The sequence below is a fragment of the Perissodus microlepis genome, chromosome 17 (genome assembly GCF_051167445.1).
Source record: "Perissodus microlepis isolate ML-2025 ecotype Zambia chromosome 17, ASM5116744v1, whole genome shotgun sequence".
Taxonomy (NCBI): Eukaryota; Metazoa; Chordata; class Actinopteri; order Cichliformes; family Cichlidae; genus Perissodus; species Perissodus microlepis.
The window spans coordinates 11743780-11770553 of record NC_140477.1 but is presented as its reverse complement, the minus strand read 5'-3'; the positions used below and the strand labels follow the sequence as shown (position 1 = coordinate 11770553).

The 26774-nt window shown below is 39.3% G+C and overlaps 1 protein-coding gene across 2 annotated transcripts in view; it reads right to left on the bottom strand.

Moving 5' to 3' along the window:
* iqsec3a (IQ motif and Sec7 domain ArfGEF 3a) overlaps positions 1 to 26774 on the bottom strand; it is a 119008-nt gene that overhangs the window by 81460 nt on the left and 10774 nt on the right. For both annotated transcript variants that reach the window (XM_084909545.1, XM_084909544.1), the window contains exon 2: positions 13912 to 13992. In XM_084909545.1, coding sequence (XP_084765671.1) covers positions 13912 to 13992 — 81 coding nt within the window. The remainder of the gene's footprint in view (positions 1 to 13911; positions 13993 to 26774) is intronic.

Sequence of the window (26774 nt, the reverse complement as noted above, 5' to 3'; positions counted from 1 at the left end):
CTGGGGAGGGAACGTGAGTTAGTGCGTGAGGTTAAGAGATACTGACCTCAACAAACAGCTTGGACATCCGCAGCTGTATGTTCTTGAAAGGCGCTGAGCTATCAACTGATCACCATGAGTTGGATCAGGTGGCGAGGGAGGATGCCAAACAGACCTGGCACACTCAAACGTATAGTGAGGGTGAACTGGGGACGCATGGCAGAGGCCTTGGTTCAGGAGGTCTTCAACAGCATTCTGATGGAGGCATTGAGTCAGAATGGATGTCCTGCACCTCTATAGCTGAGGCTGCTGCAAGGAGCTGTGGCCGCAAGGTGGTTGGTGCCCGACATGGTAGTAATTCCAGAAGAGAGGCATCAAGCTGAAGGAGGAGTCCTATTGGGCTTGGTTAGCCATCAGGTGATGGACAGTATTATATTTTAGACAGTATAAAAAAGTTTGATATACAGTACTCATTTAAAAAAAGTAAATTGAATATGAATTAGCGCTTTGACTGCGAAAATATTGTTTTCTTCTGTGTAATAAGTGAACATATATGCAAGACAGGGTAGTGTCCAAAGTTCCCTATTGCTAGCAAGTCTGATAGCAAGCTGCATCAGCAACTGTGTTTAGTTTAGATGTTCTGTCAGTGTTTTTGTGGATTCTCTCCAGGCACTTTGACAGGGACATGCATATTGGGTTAACTGGTAATTCTAACTGGTGTGTATGAATGATTCTGTGTGTGTGTGTGTGTGTGTGTGTGTGTGTGTGTGTGTGTGTGTGTGTGTGTGTGTGTACCCAGGGTCCCACGGTAAACCCTGCCTCTTGCCCTTTGACAACCCTATGACATATGGGCTGCAGCTTCCCCTTGCAATCTTGAATTGGATGGATTGGTGGAGTTTATGGATCAATAAACTGTAGTGGTACAATGCAAAGACACACATACATGCAGACTAGCAATAAATAACAGACTAACAAATGGTAGAACCTCACTTACTGAAACTGCTATACTTCACAGCAGGTCATATTATTTGTCAGGTTATTTAATTTAAATGTTCTGAAAGTCACCAGCATAGCAAGGAGGTCTAGTTCAGTGAATTTAATTAGAGTAGGTGAATCTTACAGGACATCCAAAAGGGGAAAAAATCATGATGAATACTTAATGGTGGAAAGTTGGGAATTTTAACATGGAGTCTTTGGGGATTGATCAGCTTTGGACCCTGCCTCGAGTGGGCATTAGGGGAACTGCCATTTTTGGAACTTTAAATTTCACAGTAATTAATTAGGAAGGAGTTCGGAGAGCACATTCCTCCATTAATACCTATGCCCTATTTTGTAATTTTAGATAAAGTGATCCATACTTGCATTATGGGTTTTTCCTATGCTTATGTTTCACCTTCGCAATGTGTTTCATGAAAATTAGCTGGGTGGTCTTGTTGACAGACAAAAGGACACTACCAGGCAGCAGTTAAAAAAATACCTCCGCCATGGCTTGCCCTTTGACTGAGGAAAATAAGTAAGCATAATAATGTCATACCAAGTATGAAGTCAATAAAGAGTCGGAGATTTAACAACAGGCCACCTCACTGACCATGGAATTTTGGAGCTCTGTGCTTACAAATCACTTTGCTCATAATACAACCTTTGGTAGTGGCTAACAGACATTCTGGCTATAGTTCCCTAGGTAACCATCTAATATATTAAACACCAGATCATATGTCAATCAAGTGTCTCACTTTCCAACTTACAGTAGTTTCAATTACTCACTAATTAAAGAAAGAATTTCCTAAAATATTACTGAGTTAGAATCAGTTTTACTCATAACTTATTACCAACTAACTATATTTACTAGCTATCTATTATCACTTCAATATGTCACTAGATTGTCTTTTATTCTGAATTTCCTTCGCTAATCTTATCCTTCCATTTCCGACCTGGCGGTTCTCAGTCAAAAATATTTACCAACCTGACACATGATTCAAATCAATCCCACATCAAATTCACACATTAAAATCAGAAATATTCAAAACCAACATTGAAAAGTATGGTGACATTAGAATAATACTAATGCTATTTCCAACAGCTTCTTGTTTTTACTTAAACTAATTTAGATTAACAATTTAATATACCCAATTCTTCATTTCCATATGAAGAACCTGATTTAAGATACTACTCATACTACTACTACTACTACCAAGTTAGAACAAAGCTCACATTCTTAGAACATCTTAGTACCGTAGTACCTGACATGTGCTGCAGGAAGAAGCAGATTGTTAATCTGAGCTGACAGAGATAAACAGCCCACACTCTGTCCTCTCAGTTACCTCTGGAGCAGATGGGCAGGGCAAATGAAAGTGCCAGATGTCTGCTTTTTGGAAATTTGGCAGGGTTTTTTTTTGTTTGTTTTTTGGGGGTTTTTTTTGCACAGTAAGGCAAGAAGTTTACATTAACTATAAGTTAAAAAGTCATGGCCACTGGACTCAAATTTAAACTTTACAGTTTAACAGATGGAGCAAGGATTGCTATATGTGGGAAGGTGGTGGTTAAAAAATATAGGCAGATGGCCAAAAACTAAAAGGTCAGGACAAAATGTGCAGCCAGCATGTGGACAGGCAGATGTCTCTGACTGGCAGACCGTCTGCTCCTCATCAGCACCCCCTGCTGTCCAGAGGGGAAATGCTTTGTCCATTTGGGGAGCTGCAGACAATTTAGAGGGACAGCTACATGCAGAGATCAGATAATTATCCTTGGATATTGTGCTCCCTTTTATTTCCAGTCAGTGCGCACTGTCTCTTGCATGCACAAACAATCACCTACTCGCAATGTGCATTTTATCACAGCACCGTCAGACTGTTGACCTGTCTGTAAAATAGAGCTATGGACATTCTGGGACTGCTCAAATGATGAACACTAATAGGAGAAAGGAACAAAAGGAAAGCATTAGTGCTGCCAGAGCACATCGTGTGGATCTGTGTGCTTGCAGGTGTGTGTAAGGGGATTTGTAAGATAGTGGGAAAAAGAGGGCTACTAAGTTTCACAAGCCTATATATCATAAAGCTCTGGCATTGTACTCAAGATCTTTATTATCGAAAGTTATAGGATGGGGTTCAAGAATACCGCATCCATCTGAGGTGCATGTGAATCAATAATCTGTATTCAGTTTGAGAACCAAAGGCACCATAATCGAAATAGAAATTCAGCTCATAATGACTGTCTCGTTTTTTCTCAGAAAAATGGAAAACATTAAGGAAAATGTATATTTATTGTATTATTTCCCTGCGGTGACTCTGCCAGCACAGAATGGTTATTTCTCCATAACAAGTCATCCTGCAGCATATTTTAGTAGATATTATGGCAGTTGCTGTGCCTCCAGAGAAGTGTGAGCCAGTTTCTAGAAATGACCAGAGCCATTGCAAACATGTGTCAAAGACTGGTAAAGTATGATCAAATCAGGAAGGGTTGGAAAGCCCTGTATTAGGTATTTCTTTTGTTTACTTTTTCACATTCCACCTATATAGAAAATCAAAAATGAATGTTGCATTTGTGACTGATTACAGAAGAATTTTCAGCAAAACGAAGCACTGGCTCTGCAGCAGAAATATGATCCATTTATCAAACAGCATTATGATTTCCTGCTTAGGATGTGTTTTATTTGTAGCAGCTTGAGGTTCTCTCAGTTGCTGAGTTTAGGAGAAAAAGGGGCCTCATTTACTCACAGTGCGTACACAATTATTTTTAACATAATAACAATGATAATATTTATTACTAATGTCATTATTATTATTTCTTATATGTACCGTTTTCCAAAACACCATGAATCACAAAATGCTAAGAATTATATTAAAAGATTAATAATTAAATTCCATCTTATCTCATCTTAAATTCTGTATATCAAAAAATGGCACATCATGGCTGGATTTCATCACTTACACTCTTTTCTTGTTCTTTGTGGTGAGTTTCTCATCTAAGGCTGACAAATCATGTGCTCCTGGTTCTTTTCCTTGTAATCTGTTAGTCTTTTTCATATCAGCTTTGATAGTTTTCATGTCTTTTTTTACTTGAGTCTCACTGACTGTCTTAGGGGAAACAATATTCAAAAACTCTGTTATTTTAGTCTTCCTCTTTGGACACAGTTGTTTCAGTTTCTTGTGAAACAGTGAGGAAACAGTGTGCAGATTTAATAAATCCAATGCTAGAATTTTTTTGTAGCTTGCCATCACCAGTGTGTGAATGGGTGGATGACTGGTTGTGTAAAGCGCTTTGGGGTCCTTAGGGACTAGAAAAGCGCTATACAAATACAGGCCATTTACAGGCCATTTACCATTTTTTGTGTGGGGTAAGAACTTTTCCATGCACATATTAGTAAATGAGGTCCAGTGTCTTTTTGGAACAAGACAAAATAAAAAAAATAGGCCATTTAGAAACTGGTTTACTATAAGAACCCAAAACTACAAAAAGAGTATGACAATGGAATGCAGTCAAAAAGATGATCATATATTCATGTGACATCTTTATCCGAGAAGCAACTGTTACCAAATATATACAGTATACAGTAAAATAGACTAAACACAAACACATTTTTACCTAAACCCTTTCCTCTAGGCAAATCTTCAGTTAGCTGACATCATTATGACATCATTCAAGTGGTAAATTGACTCAACTTGACTCAACAGTTTTAAAAGACGGAGCTGCACTCCAAATGACCTGTAAACTAACTTTCATTATCTACTGTCTTTTATTTCAGAGTGCCTCTTTAAAAGTGTCAATCCGCTGCATTACTGTCAGCATTCTGGCTTTCACAGCAGTTTGCATGCATCAGGGAAGATCTAAGGACCCGTCCTTGACATTTACACAACGGCTGAAACTTAAAAGATTGCTGATACACACTGAGATGCAAACATTTCAAAGCTCAGGCACACACACAAACACACGCAGGCGCTGGGTGCATGAAAGATCCTGCAGCAACTTCATCAAAATGTTGTGGTTTTATTAAATCACCTCTGCAATAAAACCTTCCACTTGCCTCACAATGCTGAGATAAGCAGCAAAACCAAGAGAAAAGAGGAGGAGAAACTCTCAGATCAGAAGAATCCATGAGTACCTACAGGCTGACACGACACTGTGCACGAATGCACCATGCAAAGTCGAAGAGTCTTCTTTCTGTGTGCTTGTGTATATTAAATGAGACAAAACAAGTGCACAACATCTCTGATCATGCAGCTGAGCAAGAAGAGATCTGGTGTCTTAGCTGTTTTGCATTAAGCAGGCCTTAGGGTAAAAATAAATTAGTCGGAGCATCACTTTAATTAGAAATTACTCCAAGCACTCGCACTCTTTAAAGCTCCTTTCATTCATTTACAATGCTGTATTTCAATTTTCAAGCGAATTTAGGCTGCGCAAGTCCCAGAGGATGTGTTTAAAGAGGAATAAACTGGAACAAAAACCAACAGCTGAATGGATGGACCCCAGAGGATAATGACACTGACAGAGTGCTTCTGATTGGCCAAGAGGCAAAGCCCTTTACCCCAATGGGAAGATGGCAACAGAAAGACAGGAAAATAAAAAGCTAAGGCTTACAACGAGGAAGGTTTTTTTTTTTTTAAAGGAGGATCAATGCATGTGAATGCTTAGACACTCAGGAGGTATCTGAATGCTAGGCTGTATGTTTCTGCTGTGCCCTCTGTTCCCATGACGACTGCCGACAAGGTCACTTTCGCTAGCCGAGGCAACGCAGTAGCCCAGCCATGGCAGGCAACACAGAAAGAGACAGAGGCAGAAGAAGGGGAGGACAAATATTAAATTATGGTGTGAAGAGGGTGAAGGAAATTTGATGATTAAGGACACCACGTGTGAAATTTCATTCGCAGCTGCACAGGTGAGACTAGCGCCGCGTGTGAGGACAAAAGCATCTGCGGTCTTACACTTTAACGAGTTCAGCCTTGAATAGGTGTGCTGATGAGAGCGTGTGCCCCACTTCCCCCACGCATCTCAAGGCCAAATCCTGAATGACAAAAAAATGAGGCTCTAGGCATACTTTTTAACATGCCCCTGAACGTCCTCCAACAAAACAGATCAATCACTGAATGAGTTCCCCTGTCTACCTCAATGCATCATGGTCCCTGTATTCCTGCCAGATTCTCTCAACAGATAGAAACTCTATTTGGGTTTCTCCCCAAAGTGGCAAAGCATAACCTGTTGTGTCCTTATTCATGCCGCCTCACCTTTCCATTTGGCAGACAGCAGGACTCCGGTAATTAGTGTAGTTTATTATTAATTCCAGTGATTAATTACAGAAAAAAAGATGTCTTGTTGAGATGACACAGCTGTCTTACTCATGCCATGATCTGAGGTGAATTAATTTCCCGCTGAAACACCATAACTCTCCCCAGTGCCATCTTTCGAGGTGTCGGCTTCATCTTAACCACTCGTGGCATTTGTTTTATTAGTGCTGACGATAAAGGGCATTGGATGGGCAATGACCCAAATGTGTTGTCCTTCTTTTTTATATTTCTGTAAAGTCATATGCTTGCAACGTGTGACCCTTCCTCTTCTCTACTTAATCATTCTTTATAACCCATCATAAAAGATAAGGCTGTAAATCTTGATTAGCCTATGGGATTTAAAAAAGGATTGGGTCTAATTTTATCAATAAATCAGACATTTAAATTTTGGATGGCGGAATAGAGATACTGCCCAGCAACAACCAAAAAAACAAAAAAACAAACAGCTTCCTTAAATAAACTCTTTTTAATTGTCATGTGTTCATTAAGATGAAACTTCACGAAGAAGCTAACTAATTTGCTCCCTGAAAATTAAATGGCAGATTGTGTAAGCTAATGAGCATTGGATACCTCATTAAGATGTTGGCGTGTGTGTATGTTTGTGCATGTCACTTGTAAGATGCACTGCAGGATAACTAATTTAAAGGGGCTTTAGATAGTGAGCAATGTGTCAGTCTTCCTGTAAGCACTGTGAAGTGGTGGGGAAAAGCAGTCTGTTCGGCAGCCGAATTGCCAACACGATCACATATCGTGCCAAAAATGTGCGCCGTCACCTGCCAAAGGCTGACTGGTCAGTTTATTTTTAACTCTGGAACCAAAAAAGTGTTTACAAACCTATCAGCATCATCATTATGGTTCCAGCATGACACAACAATGACAGGAAAATTGTGTCTCTTGAGCTGTGCTATTTCTTTTACAAAGACAAAAAGTGACAGCACTCAGATTTAATAAATTGTACCATATTTTTTGGCCCAAATGGTTTAACTACAGTAAAATGGCTTTATATTGCAAGAATGAAAATTGCATTTTTATGCTAATTGTGGTGAACTGCAATGCATAAATGAAATCTGTTTGATTAAAAACGAAATATTTGCTGTTACCTTTGAATGCTTTTGGGCATTTACTTGAACTGTTATTTTGAAATATTTTACAAGGTTTTAAAAACTCTTTCTTCCTTGGAAGTTATAAAGTTGTGGTAATCTCCCCTTGACTTCAGTTCAGGATTCTTTGAGGAGTATGTCATTCTCTTATAATGTCGCTGAAAGAACCTCACCGCTTGCAACGCCTATATCTGCAGGGTATTTACATTATTCTCCTTGTCTACAAGGCCAGACAGCAGTATATCAAAGTCATTTTCCATGCCTTTTTAAAGTATTTGGCTTTCTAAGCTTGTTAAGAAAGCAAGAGCCCCCTTGTTTGGATTTACCAGCTTTCTAAGATAAACACTGTCAAAACAGCAGGCGCTGTCAGATTTACCAAAGTGCTCGGTGTGATAAATTTGACCATCTGCAAGCTCTGCTAATGTATTATAGCTGGCTGCATAATTAAAATATGCTTTGAAAAACAAATCATTATCATCTCTGATAAAAAAGAAATATATAGCTATCTTCCAAGTATTAATTCAGTTTGTTGCTATTATAGCGTGGCTTTTTAATGATTATTGAAGGATTGTTACGGGAGCAATAGCACAGAACTAATATAGTGCCAAACAGTACTATACCATATTTCCTCAAATGATAGTTTAGTTTACCACAACAGAATAAGACAATCAGACACATGTTTGAAACAGGCTTTTAACAGAGGCGAGATTTCGTTCCTCTGCTTGACTGCAGAAAATGGTCAACAACATGCAATATAGGCCTGCTCCGATATTATTTCGTTTGCCCTATTAAAGTAACTGCCTACGCTTATTATAACATAACAAGTGACAGCTCACTCATTAAACAGATAAATTAGCTCCCTTGAGATTCTCCACACAATGACTTTATTTTTAACAACAAGCTGGGAATCAATTAACTCACAGTCATCTGCACTAGCATGAAAGGGGAAGGTCATCAAACTGGTGACTCACTGCACTCATGGTGTCACTTCTTTGTTAATCCAACATAATGGAACAACTTATTATGGCAGAACATGTTTAATTTTTCTTTATGGGTGCTCTGTATGTGTGACTAAGTGAGCAAAAAAAAAAAAAAAAAAAAGGTGAACAAAGTAATATGGAGTATACCTAACAAAGCAAAAGCAGTTCATATTTCAAACTCAGCATGAGTGAAACTGACATGTGACATTTTGTGGGAAACATGGTTTGATATATGAGTTGCATTTATCTTTTCCAACTGATCTGGTCTTTTGTGAGGGATGAAAGAAAACAAACAAGGACTAAATGTTGAATGTACTTCAATAGTGTCTCTAATATTTTATATATTTAGTCTTTTCTGTGCGCGGTCTCTATGGTGGCTCTGTGTTTGGGACATCCCTGCTGCATCCGGCTGTCAGTCTGCCAGAAATTGCACAAATGCCTTTATAGGTTCTAGGTGACGATTATAATCAACACTGTCTAGCAATTTATTAAGCAGAGCAGAGCCCAGAAAGTTAGTGTACTGTCACTGATCTACTGGTAGTAGCAACACCACCCATGTACCTGCTGACAACAGAACAGAACAGCACTACTGTTAGCACCTTCTGCAAAAAATAAATAAACAAATAAATGAAAAAATAGTTCAGAAGCAAGAGTGCAGATTCCCTGTAACATTTGTAACAAATGATTTTGGATATGATCCCAAACACTTGAGTAAACTTCACACTGTGGCATCAAAGTGTGAATATAAATGTATGCTCTGGGAGGGGTTTTTAAGAGGAAGTGCATACTGTTTTTTGTTGTGCTTCCATTCAGATCAAACCAATTGACTATAGGCTGCTGACTAGCTGAGATTTCATGATTGGTACGCATTTGTAGTTACAGGCTTAGAGACTCAAATAAAACTCAATCATTGTACACACAGCAAATTCTACCTGCAGCTTGTCCATTGGGGATCTTTCCGAGTGCCATCTTCTGCTGTGCCTTTCTCTGTGCTGCAATATTCTAATAATCATGTTTTCCTTCCATTTATTAGGTTCCCGAGGCCCTGTGTGTTGACTACAGCAATTCTCAGTTCTGCTGTAAAGCAGAAAGTTAAACTTAAGGTACCCTATGGGACTGTAAAAGTATCAACAGTACTCCCGAGTGCAAGTTTAGCACACTCCAGCAAAAGATGGCTCACACTACTAATTGAAAGGCTGTGGCCATCCCTTCCAATCACCCCCTCCAATGACTGATTATATATCTGACTTTGTGACCCCGAATACAGATCACCTATCGTCTCTAAACCCTCTGGGGCCTCCTTAATGCATGGCAAGAATGACCACACTGTCACAATGAATTTCCAGCCTCCTCAGAGTCCTCATTATACGTGACAGTAAAATCTTCACTTTCCTTTTCAGTTCTCAACTTTCCACTTTCTGCTCATTTAAATGATGCTATATTCACAGCATTGTGAATGCCAGTGTATTCCCTGCTTCCTGGCTAATCAGAAAAAAACTCCTTAGGTAAAGACGTGCACAAACCAAGAGCAAACAAAGCTTCAAATCAGTACAATTAGTTCTTATAGAGGCTCATGGTGCTGCCCTTTTCTAAGTTGACCCCTCTGACACAGAGGCTTGAATTACTCAGAGTAGAAAGAGCGGTGCTAATGAAACATCAATGATTGCACTTTGTCAGGTTTAGTGAGTGAACGAAGCGGAGGCTTCATCCCGAAGCGGAGGCAATGCACAACGAGGCAATGAGTTGTCTTTTTTATATGTTAATGAGGTCTTTTCTGCTGTGAAACCCTTTTATCGCTGAAGACAACTCGCTCTTGTTTCAGTATAGTCTGCACCATTTGCAGTTTGCGTCAGATTTCACATTCCTCGTCAGAGTCATAACTCTGTCAAATCACGACAGACAGACATGACACAAATATTTTTAGATTAAATGTAATTTGTGATTTTCGATTATCTCTCATGTCATGCATACCATGAATAATCCTCCACAGAATGTCAACTTGTACACCCACTGCTTCATTGCCAATAAGTTCAAGCTGACCTTATTTGACATAATTGTATTGTTATTAATTTATCAAAAAGCCAAGAAACTCGAAGCTCAAGTAGCCCATAGTTAAACAAATGTAATCGACACCATGAAGAATTAAGGTAGTTCTGAAGGCAAAATAAGGTCCAACCCAGTAGAAATAGGTGTAACTAATGAAGTGGTTGGTGAGTGCATATATGGCATGCTTCACCCTTAAGGATGGAAAAAAAAAACAAGTAAGAAATCCAAGTGTTCAGTACAAGTGACATGGCAGCCTATTTTTAAGGATTTCTTTGCTGATCGCCAATGTTGCATGTTTCCCTGCATTTTATGCATTATGTCTAATCTATGCCATGTGTACCATAGCGAAATACTACTACAAACATGTATGTCAGCACACACAAGAATAAGTGGTGCTCCTGGCGTTAAATTCAAAATGAGCATCATCATCATCAAGACAGAGGTAAGTCAAAAATATAAGGATTATCTCCTAAAAGTTTCATGATTTCTGAATTACAGCCTTCCCTGATACAGTTACAAACATATACTCATTAGCCAGTTTATTATTATGTCAAATATCTAATCAACCAATCACACAGCAGCAACTCAGTGTACTTAGGCAGGTAGGCTTGGACAAGACAACCTGCTCAAGAACAGGGAAGAAAGGTCTTTTAAGTCACTTTGAACATTGCATGGTTTTTGGTAGCAGACGGGTTTCTCTGAGTATCGCCTGGGATTTCCCCACCCAATCATCTTTAAAGTCTGGAACTGTCTGAAAACGAGAAAATATCCAGTAAAGTGGAAGCTATCTATGCAAAAATGCCCTGGTGATGTCAGAGGTCATCCTCCTTTGAGTTGACAGGAAGGCAACAGAAACCCAAATAAACTCTCATTACAACCAAGGTATGCAGAAGAGCATCTCTAAATGGGCTACGGCAACAGAGGAGCACCTTTGGCATGTGGTGGAATGAGAGATACACATCATGGATGTGCAGCCAGCAATTCTGGAGCTACATTGTAATGTTATCCTGTTAATATGGAGCGAACTGTCTGAGGAATATTTTCAGAAACTTGTTGAATCTATGCCACGACGAATGTAGTCAGTTCTCAAGGGGAAAAAAATGTGTAACTCTGAATAGCACGGTGTAAAGAAAAACGAGTAAGAAATCAAAGTGTTCGTTACAAGTGATAGGGCAGTCTGTTATTATGGATGTCTTTGTTGATTAGATGGACAGTGTTGCATATTTTTCTGCATTACATGCATATTAATTAATTCATGATGTGTGTACCAAAGTGAAACACAGCCACCCACACATGTACATCAGCACACACCCACGCACACAGACAGGGAGCTATGTTCTGATCACTGCCAAGCCGAAGCATGCAACATGATAAGAACTTCCTTTTTTCACATGAACACAGATGCAATACATGTGTCGACAAGGAGGCGCACCAGATTCCAACATGGGAAAGACCCTACTGTACACAGAGTATGTGTTATGGCAGTTTTACAAACACACTCAAGACTTCAGTTACATGGTAATATTCATACATGGCTCTTTGAACTTAGTGTGACCACAGTGAAGAAACAAGCCCGAATGACGTGAGCATGAATGACGATGGATGCAATGAGGCGTGGGTGCCATGTGGAGTTATGTGATGCGATGATGCCGTGTGAGTAAATGATCGACCAATCACTGACAACAATGAGGACATATAGAAATCAACGACAACAGAATACAGCTTTCAAAAACAGATAAGACACAACAAGAAGAAACGAGAAAGGGCAAAACAAAACCACAAGCTGCTTTCCGTGTGGGCCCCAGAGAGTCCTGCTTTGAAGTGGTTTGCTTCAGATACTGGCACCGAGGGGAGGGGGTGTTTTGCAGGGATGGAGGGGTTGACAAGTTAGCAAAGACCTTCTGCTGTGCACTTCGCTTGTACCTTTTGCTAATGGCCCCAAAGCACAAAACAATCACAAAACACAACAGCCCCAAACACCCTCTATCAAGTAAAGTTCAAGCCGGAGAACTTGATCAATTCTGCTCTTTGAATTGCCCCACCCCTCACCAGTTTTAAACCCATGAGAGTCACTCCTGTGAACCTTTAATCCCTTCCAATAGAATCACAGCATGTATTAAATAATAAAGGCTCTGAAGTGACTTTTATAACAAAAGGTCCAGTACAAGATGTTGGGTTTCAGTAAGTCGGCAGGCTTTCTGAAGCCCATTTTTCTGCTTTGTCAAAACAGCAAATAAACCTTGTATAATATTCACAACTCTTCCTTCCTCTGCTTTTCAACTACACAGGCCTGAGAGGTATTTAGAGTGTGATTGTGTTGGTCTGCAGCCTTTTGCCACTTACTGTGTCCAGCACTGCAGGGGCTATGATTTGCTATCAATGGGCGTTTGCTTATCTGCTATTTTCTGCCAAGCTCAGACAATGCGGCAAAGCAATTCTGTGACACGTGCAGTCAACAACAAACAAACCATTTTGGGGCGGATGGCTTAATTGCTATTGATGCTCCTTGGCTAGATATCATAATTTTCTTTCAAATTCTGGTGGTAGAGTGCACTTGGGGAAAATATAACCAGGAGGCACTGTCAATTTTGCTTGAAAGGGGCCAGATAATACCTTGTCAAAGCCTTTCATTATTTTTTTTGTTCCTACATGTCTAATTATATATCTTAGAGACTGCCTGTACAACATTAAGTATTGATTATTATGCGTCCTCAAAACTGCCTAGCCAAAATAGTCCTACAAAAGTACAGTCATTACAGCAGCTAATTATTAGTTGCTGTGTTTTTTCATATTTCCCAGGACAGTGGGTGTAAATTACCCCATCAAGCTGACTTCAGAGCTTTCAAATTACATGGAAAACTTGATTTAAAATAAAGAGCCTATTTGTAATTTACCACCAGTACTAAGTAATTGCATGGGCTAATCTGTCATAAAAAGATATCATCAGCATTATCATTCTGCTTTGCCTACTAAATCCAATGTAATATTTCCCCAGTTGTTCAGTTTTCGCAAGTACTTGACCATTGTCCAGAAAATGGGATGTTACTGATATAGATCATATTACTGTGTTTCATTGTGTTTATCGCAGTAGCCTGACAAACATGGCACTAACAGTCGCTGGAAATAACAAATCGTATCCAGTGTATCTTAAATTCACTCAGGAAACAAGTTCAATCTCAACCACAACAAGACCCAAAACCCAAGCTGTTGTGACAAGGGACATTTAAAACCATGGGGCGTGACTCGCTCTCTGTGGCTCAGTGTCTATTTAAGATAGATGAGATCATGAAGGGGATGGAATGCACCTTGTCCTGGAAGAACCTGAAGCAGTTACAACCACTTCAACTTAGATAGCACTGCTGGGGTACTTGTGTTGACTAGTGTAGCTACGGCAGCACTGCTATAAAAAGGATGCATGATACGTGGCTGCAATCAAAGTTGAACAAATAAATAAACTTACATTTAAAAAAATTGAAAAAGGAAAAAATAAACATTTGTGCAGATGTTACAAGGATGCAGTCATCTTACCTGGGAACACAGGCAGTGGAGGTCTCCCCCTCAGGAGCCTCTGGGGCTGGGCAGCAGAACTGGTGTAGTACTGTTGGGTTTCTGTGTGAAAAAAGAGTGGAAACAAAACAGAGGCAATCATATATTTTGTTTAAACTTTAGTTATTGTTTAAATGTAGAACAAAACACTATATATGACAGCAACTTTTTAATCGTGGCTTAGCCAGCGTGGCTAGTGGCTAAATCCCTATACACCATATATGTATAACACCATGAAAGTGTAGCAGAGTAATAAGGTTAGAGGATGAGGTTGGTGTACCTAGTTGCTAGTTGGGGTGTGAGCCCCACGTCCATCCTCTGTACTGTTCATGCTCTTAATGGGGTGAACTGTGTTATTTCCTTTACAAACATAGCTTGGTTAAAATGCATTAAAATGCATTTTTTATATGATTATAGTAATTGATATATATATATATATATATATTTATGTTTTTTGTTTGTTGATTTGTTTGTTAATATAGTTTAATGTCTCTTTCTTGTAGCTGTGTTTTAAGTGCTGCAAAGTTAGTTTGACATTACTTAGTTTTTTTGGTAAATCTTTGTCTGCCTTCCTTTCTGACCAGCCAGTCATGAACTCATTTGACTGGTCGTTATACTATATACAATAAGGCAGATAACCCTTGACCATGGTTGGATGGTATCACGTGAGAAACCTCTATTGTCAGGTGAATTTATCAGTCTCTAAAAGCCCACAAAAATGTTGACAACAGTTTGCAAACCCTACATTAAAAACATTAATGTCTAAAAAAGTTTTTTAAAAATCTGGATGCTGTTTTAGAGAAGAAATACAGTGAATGCATTTTAATTTTTGACCGACATACTGGTTAAAAGATCCCGTCAGTGTCTTATGATTTGCATCAAAATCTGTTTCCTGAGATCCTGAAGCCTGCATTTCCTCACTGCCCACTGGTTTTCCACTGTGGATTTCCCATTTTAGCTCATCACCTGATTAGTTTCCCACATACACATCTGCTTCCCATCAGTCATCAGCCCTGTGTCTCATAGCTGTAGTCCACCAACACCTGCATATTTCCAGCTTCCTAGCTAATCAAATAAAACCAATGCCAGTGGGGGAAACAAGATACCAGCATGCACCCTGTTTCGCCTTATTCAACTCCTTGCAGTCCTTACAACCAGAAATGTCTGCTTTGTCTGTGTTTCAGAGTCACTCTCTAAGACACTGCTTTACTCAACCCAAGCTCAGTGTTGCTACAGAGTTTATTTATGGGGAGACTTTCAGGATTACCCTAGCATGAAATCACTGTGCTAGCATTGGTTAGGATGGCAATCTGAAGACAGCAGTGGCCTGAATTTGAGGCACTGACAGCTGACAGTGGGATTTTCAGCAGTCCACTTGCACTGAACTGCAATGCAGACTGATGTCTTTGGCCAAAATTGGGCCAATATAGTTTGAATGTTGGTATATGCACTCACTTTCTTAGGCTTTTACAGTATTCACAATTGCTAAATATTAATTTGTTTATGGGACATTTTTCTTCCTTTTTATTAAAAAAAACCCCCAAATAAGTTATAAATGCGGTTCACAGGTGGCTTTGTGTGGCTATTTTGGTTATGCCAACAATCTCAGATATATTAAGATATCAGATATATGAACAGCTTATTTAGCCTGAAACAAGCATTTCATAACAGGCTTACAGAGTTGAAAGTTAGCATACTGTTACATCGTGTGATGTCTGTTGGTGGGAAAGAACCTTCTTTACATTGTACTGAATGCATATATTCACAATGTTACAGCAAAATGGGCACATTTTGCATTTTTCTTTTGAATTGAATTATAGCCCTGCAAATACTTACTCAGTCATTTTATACTCCATTTATTAAAATAGGCACTTTTTCTAAAAAAAAAAAATTGATGGTGGCGGGCTGAAAAATATATTACTTGCACTTCCTGACCTTGCTCCTTGTCGTTTGTGCAAAATGGCCGTAAACCTGTTAATGTCAACTGTGCAGCAATTTGTTTTCGGAGAAGTCTAATTTGTTTAAGCGTAGTTAGTCGCACAGTGGCATTTTAAATTATGTTTGGCAAGCAAAGCAAAAAAGTAGTGCTCAAAAGAGGAAAGCTAGAAGAGCGCAGGATGAGTATACCGCAAGGCTGTAAATGACTTTGATGAGCAAAAGGCCCCAAAACTGGACTTCTTATAAGTGAGTAGTTTTGTAAAGGACTGAAACACTGTTATCATTTATATGTGGAAATTATGCACTCATACTGAAATATGTGTGTGTGTGTGATATATCTGGAAGCTGGTCCACGGGAAAAAAAATTACTCAATGATATATTCTGTAAATGAGTTTGGATGTTATAATGTGATCTTTCCAGTCACTTTTCTCTTTTGTTTCAAGCTTATTGACATTACAGTTGTCTTTATGTTACTTTAGTGAGAGAATTTGAGATGCTGTGTTTGCTCTTGCACAACAATATCTGCCCCGGAGCCTAACACAGGATTGTTACACTGTATCTATAATGTGAATAAAGATGGTATTTGTTCAGTGCTCTGGGCCCTATTCCAGGAAGCAGGTTCAGCAAACTCTGAGTCTACTCATGAAGTTAGAGTTAATTAACATTCGGACTGACAACTTTGAGTTTACAGTTCAAGAACAGCTGATCAGATTAAGTTCAATCAGCTCTGAGCATGTTCACCCTGAGTTAAGTGCATGAATGAGTAGAGACACCAAGCATTAGTGAGTGTCACCAAGATTACGAGATTACATACAATTTTTGTACGAGCTTCAAACTAGCTGCTGAGCAAGACTTTTTTTGTCGAAGGACTTTGCTAACATCCACGACGAAATGAAGCATTACTACATAGAGCAACGCAGTTATGTCCATTATGGCAGTTCTGCCACATATTTTCCTGCAGGGCATCACAGTTAGCTCCTTTTATAGCAAAGAAAGGCAAGTGCAGGAATCTGAGAGTGGATGAGTGATAAAAGAGATCCCTGCAAGCTCCTCAGAATTCCTAGATAAAGATGAGGAAATCATATTAAGGTAGCACGGCGAGTCAGTGAGCATGGAACGAGGAAAGGGGAGGAGGGAGTGGAGGATATGGTTTAAAAGATGTGTATGCTGACAGAAATGATCAAATCAATTTAAAATAGCGTGTATGAAATAAACAACCAGAGAAAAGAATATATCATTCCTCATCCAAAACATTTCCAGTGTTTGGATTTTTCTTTTAATCTTAGTAACATATTTATTTTAGGAAATTCAACTCAAGATTAAGAACACTACTTAGGTGAAAAACTATCTAATGATGTTTCATTTTAATAATTTTCCCCCCATATCCTTTTCAATTCTTGCCTGTTTAGAGGTAATACAGGAGAGATGTCCACAGAAGCACAGAGTTCATATTTTGAATAAATCAGCACCATGGACAGAGACAGACCAGGCAACTGCGTCTCCAGGAAAAAAACATCTATTCTCAACTCACCTGAAGTTTCTGAAAAGTAATCCCAGATTTAAAAAAGTGCAGAAAAAAATTGTTCAGTTGTTTACAGAGCAATACAATGGGTGCAACAAACGGGTGTTTTCATTTTAAACAAGTGCGCACAGAGAGCACAACGTCCCCAGAAGGGCAAAGGCTATACTTAAACTTTGATGCTTTATGATGTTTATACTACAACATGCTGATGTTAGCATTGTTCATTTCACTGAATATCTGATGTTAAATGATAATAAAAGGATTCTGATTCTTATTCAAATCTAGTGAAGTATATTTTGTGTGATGTTGTGTGGCGTCATACTGAGAGAAAAAACTGTACAACACTCTTGATATGTTTTCTTTTTCAAGGCGAATGCTGACCTTTGCTTCCAACTGTGACGACAAAGATCAAATGCTTAAAGAATCTAGTTAGCTGTTACCAGGGTCTACAGTCACACAGCTTTTAAAAATGATATCTTGAAAGCTGTGGACACTGGACTGCTAACAAACCTCTCTTTGTCTTCACAATGATATTAAATTGCAAAAGAAATAATAATAAATTCCTGCTGACACTTTCAGTTTTGTTTTGTTTTTTCTAGTTCAAAACCAGGATGGCCATGGTGTGTTCCTTTTTTAACGGCTGAGAACAATTAATTGATTATCATAATAGCAGAAATCTTTGTCTTCTACCAACAGACTATAAGAGTCAGGCCATGCACTTCAAACCAATGCATTAGCAGGTTGGGCTGTGAAATGGTAAAATACTCTTTTCAGAACACAGAGTTCTCATAAAGTTTTAGTAGAAAGACTGATTAGATCATTTGTCTTTAAAGCCGCTGACCAAGAACTCACTGTGTAAAAGTGCTTTTATTATACTAACACAGTGAAATTTTCCACTATTAGCAGTTCATCAAAACCTCTAGGAGAAAGAAATACAATTGACAGGACAGTGAAAGTGTGGTTCCAGCAAGTCTACTGATAATGCATCAAAGCAAGACATTCCCCTCCTTTGCTGGAACAGTCAATGGCCCTACAGTCATAGATGAAGGCAATACTGGCTTATAGCGAGGACAGAGCAAGGACTTAAAATTTTAATGTCAAAAAGCTTTGAGGGCATTTGCTTTTCTTTCTTCCTCAGTTTGCAGTTCTCTTTCAAAGTGGAAGCTACTTCACATTGTCCACATTCCTGACTTCCAGTCTCCATCGTCCATCTCTTACTCCAATACCCCCCACACCCACATCTACCCCCATTCCACTCCTTTCCTTCTGTCCTTTTAACACTTGGTTTCCATCACTCTCGATGACTCTCCATCCCCCTGTTCTGGGCGCGTTGAGCTAAAGAAGAATTTGCACAATTACTCTTGCTGTCAGAGGGTGTCACTGGTAAAAAGAGCAACCGGCCTTCCGTATGCCTTGTCGCATCCCTTGACCCAGGACACAGGGAAGGACAGAGAGATGAAAATCAAGACATAAAGGTGAGAAAGCAAGGCCAACATTTACAACAGCAACAATCCCTCAATCCCTTATTACAGCATACTAGTCTTTTGATCACTGACTGGAATCACAAGGAGACCTGTACGCCCTCTTCCAAACGTCCTTCAAGAGCATGACTACAGGCTCAACTAAGGAGTACTTCAGTCTGTTCCCTGTGAAGTGCCTTTGTGAAGTGCAATAGTTGCACACATTAAACAGCATCCTTGGGAAAAAAAATTAATAATCATTTTTAGACTTTCCCAAAACGGCTCAGCCATGAAAGCACAGATTGTTGTGCTACTTGTGCTCCTTAAAGTCAAGAAAAAAGAAGTGGAGACAGGGCCTCAAAAAAGCAAGGCTGGGGTGGAGTGGCAGTGGGGTTGGGGGGACGCAACAATAGCAGGCAGTACAGGGAGGGTATGACAGCAAATTAATTCCCATTGTTAATGGCTCCTCTAATTGTGTTCGCCTTAACGAGCATGACACCGCTGTGGCCGATTTTAATAGGTCCAGAACACAGGCGGTCTCAGAGGGGACACAGATTAGTAAGAGTGCTGGAACAGCAGAGCCACTTGTTCACATAGATAAAGGTTTTATATTCTGAAGGTCCATTAAAAAAATTATATGCACTTTGATAGTCACAATTCAGACGGGTTACATTAATGTTTAATTAACCTAATAAAATCTATTTATCACTTTTGTACTATGACATTTTCAAAAAGAGCAAATCTTTTTTATTAAGAGTTGCACAAACAATGCCTGGCATGTCTTCACTTCTTGCATTTATGGCCAAATTGCATTAATTTTCTAACTAATGCTTATGCGCATTGTTGGCAAGAGTAAGATTAAAACAGTCCATGTATATGCTTGAAATGAAGTTGGAACCAGCTGCTTGCCTTAACACAATGTTGTAAATGGGTGGAGGGGGGGAGTTATCTGCCTCTGTCCAAAACAAGCAGCAACCTCTGGGGCTGAAAATTTAAGCTAGAGCCAAAATGTGCATTTTTACTAATGACCACTAGAGGCTGACCTGACTTTCCAGCAGAAATGACCATTTTTACAACCTTGCAAAGAGCAGTATGGTAGTGTGGGGGCTTCAGTTTCCTCCCACAGTCCAAAAAAAACATGTTTTTTGGGTTAAGTGTTTATTTTAAATTGCCCATGGGTGTGGATGTGAGACTGAATGGTATCTCTTTGTGCTAGCCTTGCGGCAAAATGTTGACCTGACCAGGGTGCATACCTTGCCTCTTGCCTGATGACAGCTGGGACAGGCTCCTCTGTGACCCTGAACTGGATAAGTGGAGGTAAATATATGGATGAACGGCAAACCCCCCAAAAAAACAAGATATTTTGGTGTTTTTAAAAGGCTAGTTTGACTAATGGTGACCCCGTGAAGCACTGAGTGACACCATAAAACATTTTACCTTAACACTTTCATAACAGCTGTCCAAAATAAACGAATTGGTAGTTGAATACAATGAAATTTATTGTTACAATGTTTCTAAATCATTAACAAATATGGGTATTTGTCATTCGTGCACAAATATCATTATCTTATGAATTATTTCATTGTGGATCAGTGAGCCACTTCTTAGTCAGTTCCCATAGTTTCAACTACCATGATTCAGTCAAGCTGCTAGCTTGGTTTCTTTTACCATTGGCCTTTGACACATACAGCACAGTGAGGACAACATCACTCCAGATTTATCATAATTCAATGCAGAAAAAGACGTTTTGGTTCCTGAACCTAGTTGAACACCTAAAGAAAGCCAAAGATTTTTTTTTAAGTGAATGAGTTAAACAGGAACGCAGTAAGTCTTATTATTTAAGCCATGTTGATCTCAAATGCCAATGTGATCGTTCTATCATAAACATCATTTACTACTTTATTGTAGTCATTGCTGTAATGTTTATGTTTATCCACACAATGTTCTCCAAACCCATGTTTAACCATCAGGTTTATCTTGTATAGTGTGATGAGTTTAAGACCAGAATTGCAGACACATGAAAAAAAAAAACCAACAACTCACCACTAGTTTTGAATCATTCGTTGACTTATAGGATTATTTTGTTTAAGTCCAAAAGCTGTTAGTTCTTTACTTTGTGTCCTGATCAGTTCATGTACAGATGCAGGTAATAAACTCTAGAAAAACAACAGCCACAGCATGTGTGAGGCAGATCAGTTATCTCTGATGTGTGCACAGACACAGTCACATCTATATCCACGCAGAGGTAGACTGTTTCGATACTCTTAGGACACTTGATTTCACCTAATTTGGGGTGGAAACACTGCACACGAAGGTAAGGTGGGATGGAAAGAGGACAAACTCTTTTTATCTTTTAAAGCACATTTCCTTTCATTCATTTATCTATCTCTGCCTGCTTTGATCTCTGGCTCCTCACAGTTTTCTCTCCATTACTTTTACCATCTCTCTGCTCAGTTTTACTATCGCCTCCATCTTTCCAAAACAGCTTGCAAGCTTTTTATAACTGTTCTGGTTTATGAGGGGACTTCTAAAAGGGACGACTGCGCAAGAGAGATAGCACATATCTGACCCTGCGTACAAGTTAACTGTGGCACCATATATCCTGAATCTATTCATGGTGGAAACAAGTTGCACTGATATGACAACACTAGTAGCTATAATTTCCTAATTAATCTCTATCTGTCTACGGGTGATGGCAATCCACTCACTCCCATGTTTAGGCTTAAGTGAAAATTTCCTCTACAAGACATCAACAGGACTTCTTCTCCACGCGTTTGAATTAGAACATTTACAAGACTGCAAATCCTTGCCTCTAGTTTTGTACACACACACACACACTCACACACACCACCGGCAAGTAGCGGACTGTTTGATCAATGCGGGCACTGAAGATTAAACTGAACTCGCATGACCTGCTTTCTGATCTTCCACACCAATGACTCAGTTCCCCCCCTCATGGCCTGAGATCACTAATACCACCTATAAAAAATCTATAAGCTTTTATAAGCTCTTCCGCACACTGGCTCCGTGTGAGGGAGAGCGCAATTTGCGCACAGCAGTATCATTGTATTTTGTTTTAACTTGTGGTGTCTAATGTGTTTGTCGATGCGCTCCTCCCAGTGTTGAATCCAGCTTTACTGTGTCAATAGCTCTCTGGATGAAAGCTCAAGGCGGAAAAAAACCTGCATGTGCTGAAATGATACACTTCACAGCGAAGTGGTGGTGGTCTATGTGTATGGGGGGGGGAGGCAGATCAAAGCATGTGATATCTGATAGATTAGGTTTCGCACAGCATGTCCTGGCAGTCTGGAAAGAACATATTAGTCTGCCTCTGAAGGCCAAACATGGTAAATACAAAAAGAATTAACCTTGGGGGGAGATATTAAGGCTAGCTGAGGACTTTTAGTTAGCTTTAAAGGGGATTAATTTCTGTTTTTTGACATTATTTCACACTGTGACATAAATGGATTTAAAATTCAAGGTAAAATTTATATGAAGCAACAAAAAAAAATCTATATAAAGCACATTCATGATGCGTTCCATTGAAAAAAGGCTTTAAAGCCAAGCAGCTCTGTCAGTGCTTCACACAGAATGGAAAAAAAGAGAAAACACTGGTACTCTGCATCGCCATAGCGATCCTCTCAGCCCTTGAGATTAATTTAGGTTGGCTAATATATTACATGCATTTCGCAAGTCAGCTCATCCTGTGGCAGTATTATTGGAAGCACTTTGATCATGTTAAATAAAAAATAGAGACCCAAAATGTTTTTGCAATACTTCACCTCCATTTGGCAAATTGGCAGCCGCTCTAAGTGCTAGTTTATCACCGTGTTTTACAGGCTACAAGTGTGTAAGGCTTTCTGTGACGAATAAATTCAACACACATACCCAGTGCTTCCATCTGGGGGTGTGTTGGGGCATTAAAATTAAACGTGATAGTGCAGTGGATTATTAGCAGGAAACTATCCTTAAACTAAATCAGGCATCTATTATGAGTAACGCAGTGATCTCAGTCTTCCTCTCTCTCTCTCTCACACACACACACACACCTTAAAGCCTGCTATATTAATTCCTCTACACATACAGACAGTGAATTAAAAAAAATCCCTGAAAGGTTTACGTCAGCATGGACTTATGGGCTCTCCCAAGCGGCTTAGCTCGCCTTCTTTAAACGGAAAGAGCTGGAGATGGACGAGAAAGGCAAGTCCTATTTTTCCAAGATGAAGCTAACAAAGGAGGTGGAAAAACATTCCATCCGCATATTCAGGCCCTCAAACAAGAAAAAAAACCTCCAGGATTTTAGCTTTATATATACACTCTCTCTGTGTGATCATAGCCTATGTGATTTCCAGCATTTGACAGTAAACCAGTTCACTCTAAAGCTTTGCGTTTATGCCAAAACAAACCTCCAGTTGGTGGGAACCAAGCTTCCGAATGTGATGAGTAATAATCTTTGTCTGAACATTGAGCCCGTTTGAAAGCTTCATTTGAATATAAACCAGGTTTTTCATAGTGTGCTGTCAGTTTCGGCATATTTTAGCAGCGACATGAGTTATGTACAAGGAAAAAAGACATGTACAAAATATCAACAGCAATTGTCAAGTTTTGATATCACACCCCCTGAAATCAAAGCACTTTCCAGGCTCTCGACATTTTATGCTCTATTTTAACTTCACTCCCAGCTGTTGGTCCCTCTTCAATAAAACCTAAAAACCTTCTGATGAATAGAGGCACACCCAATAGAGCATGAGAGAGCTCTACACCTTTCGATGAACAGGAGTGAACCACTTTCCAGAGTGCACGCTTGTCAAAGAGAGCTCCATCTCAGCGAAGATTGACACTGAGCTGGATTTATATCATCTGGAGATGTTTTACGTGAGAAATGTTGTTCTTTAGACAAATTTCATGCCACACTAAGACAGACCTATGCGGGTTTTAATGCCAGATAACACTCAGGCTTGTAACCGCAAACCAGAAACTAGTTCATCTTAGAGCAAAATGGACCTGAATCAGCTGCTTCTTAGGCTTGAAAGCAAACGTTGAAGTTCTAAAAGTAGCATATGCAAAAATGAAGACAAATTAATGGGGTGAACAAATGTGCACCTGCAAGTGTGAATAATGTAGTCTCACAATTGTAAAGTCTCTGAGTGCCACGTGTATCTTGATTATGTCACCGTGGACTTATCGCTGCCTCAAATGCCCGCAAGTGCCTCAAATTGGACATCTCTTACATCTCATCTTGACAAAGCTTAATCTTCCTACAGAATGCAGTAAGAGTTATATCTCATTAACTACTGTGCAAAGTCTTGAGCTACCCATCATTTCTTCATATTTTGCTTCTAAGGAGCCCTTTTTTTAAGTGGTCTTGAGCAATAGTTCTCCAGGCTTCTTGAAGGACATTTCAAACCTCTTCTTGGGTTTTTGGCAGCTTTTGATCCATTCTCTGTCAAGATGATCCCACGCTGCTTCAATAATATTGAGGTCCAGGCTCTGAGGAGGCTAACCCATGACTCATACTGTAGTATTCTATTGTGTGCTTTTCAACCCACGTATGCTTTAACAGTACTGACCTCGTGTTTGAGATCAAGACTAAACTGAAAAATTAAGCCACTGCCATTCACACAGATGCTGCGGATACTCACTGTTGTCCTTCTTTTTTCTCTGTACTAATTGATGACAATTTGAACCAAAAATGTCAAATTTGGATTCATCACTCCATAAGAACCTGGCACTGGTTTTCAACCCTGTTCTTGTGTAATGTGTAATCTTTTGTAATCTCTTGTAAGCTTTTCCTAATAATGAGGGTCCACATGCATCTATCAGGTCTTGTCAGCTCTTTGCTGTTTTTTTTTTCTATTTCTTTTTAGTTAGATACTTTTTTTAGACTGACCCCTCCTGGTTTTGTCTTTGACTTGGCCAATTCACTTGTATTTCAGAGGAATTACTTTACACCATGCTGAGTTTTGATCTAATAGTTCTTTGGGAATCACTTTTTGGGGGTAGCAATGCTATTTTATGCTCATCAAAAATGTTTACATGTGATATTTTTGTAGATTGAAGTAAACTAAGAAAATTAGAACAGATTATGTGTTTTTGTGTCTGGCTGCGACTAACACAATGACCTAAAATTTAGGTCATTGGAAGAAAGAAATCCAGAAACAAGCAATGGATCGAAGAAATTACAAAAAACTTGCTTAAGAGAGTTCAGGCTGTGCAAAAAAAATAAAAATAAAGGTGGTCATGCCAAATATTGTCAGTAAAGGCTGTTAGAATTATACTAACATAGTTCCTGCTTCCTTATATACTACATTTCCATAGGCTTGCACAAGTTTCAGCAAATTGCTCCACCTATTTCTCATTTTTGCATTTTATTTGGTTGACTCCTTTTATAGCAAATCATAAATCGGATTTTCAAAATCAATTTTAATATTATGAACACAACTGATTTTGCTAGCCTGAACTCTTTTGTCAGCCTGAATAAATGAAAAAAAAAAAAAGACAGATTCTCAGGCGCAATGCTAAATATGACAGAAAGACTTTTTTTTTTGTTCGCACAGAAATTACATTCACTCTGTCTCCCATGAAAGCAGCATTTTTTACTTATTTTTTTTATTTATTTCCATTGTCGTCCATCTGACCTCCAGCTGGTGCCTCCACTATCGAGCCGTTTTAGCAGCTCATATCGAGCATCAAGCTGCACCGTATTGCCGCGGGGCCATCTGCTGAAGACTTGGCAGCGGGTCAGATTTTACAGATATTTTCCACACTTCACGCTGATGCTATCAAAGTGACATGGCTGTCATATCTGCAGATTTAATGCTGATGAGGAAAATGCCATGTAACAGATCAGCAGCAGTAGCTTTATATTTTCTGAGGATGTAGCTTAACGTATTTTCATTCAGACAGCATTTGTGCTTTGGGATTTTTGCATAATTTGTACATTGTGTTTGTACGGTGAGGAAAATGAAGGCGTGGAAGCTCAGGTCTCACATATATGACTCATACAGCATCTGTGTCCTGATTACCTCATTAGCCCGTTTTTAGGATTTGCTCCAAGTTGAAGCATCCAAAGACAACATCGTCTCTTCCCTATGGGACTGTGTACCTGATGATGTAATACAGCGCGTCAAAGGGTTGACAGACAGGCGTTGATGATGTAACCACAGTGCAGGGGAAGGACAGAGTGCTTTTATGGTCATCCAAATGTGCGCACAGGCTATGATGGCTACAAAATATCACAGATCACATCCGATACAAGCCACAAACTTTTCTGCAGCTATAAAATCTAAAAGCTTCATAAGTGAAAAGTCAAATCAATCAGGTGAAAAAATTGCACCCACAGCTGCAATGAATAATGCAAATGAGTGAATATGTGATTAAGTTATTACCTGAATGAAAGTATTTCCTGTATATTTTTTCTACTACACAGCACAATAAATCATGGTTGAGGCTTGGTGGATCCGCTGAGAAGACCAGGAAAGGCGACTGGACATGCAGTGCCTGTTCCGATCAACTCCAGAGTGCCTCGCAGGCTTAGGTGGACGGCTTTGAACATTACTCTGGCTCGTAAAGTTAACCATACCTGACATTTCCTTAGGCTAGCGTGCGCTTGTCCACAAGTGTGTGTGTGCGTGTAGCTGTGCGAGTATCTAATGCTGTACGGAGATTATGTTGGATAGAGAGCAACGGCCGATAAACGAACTGCAGTAATGTTCAGATTACACAAAGTTTAAAAGGCAGGAAATGCACATGTTGCATACTTCATGTTATGAAATTAAAATAAAAAATATATAGCCCCTGTAAACATTTCCCTTTACTGCATCTTCCTTATTAACTGTGTGCATCATCCTTTATCAATCTATATATCTATCTATATTTCTCACATGGCTTCTTTTTTTTGCTTTTACTTTTTCTCCCTTTCCCT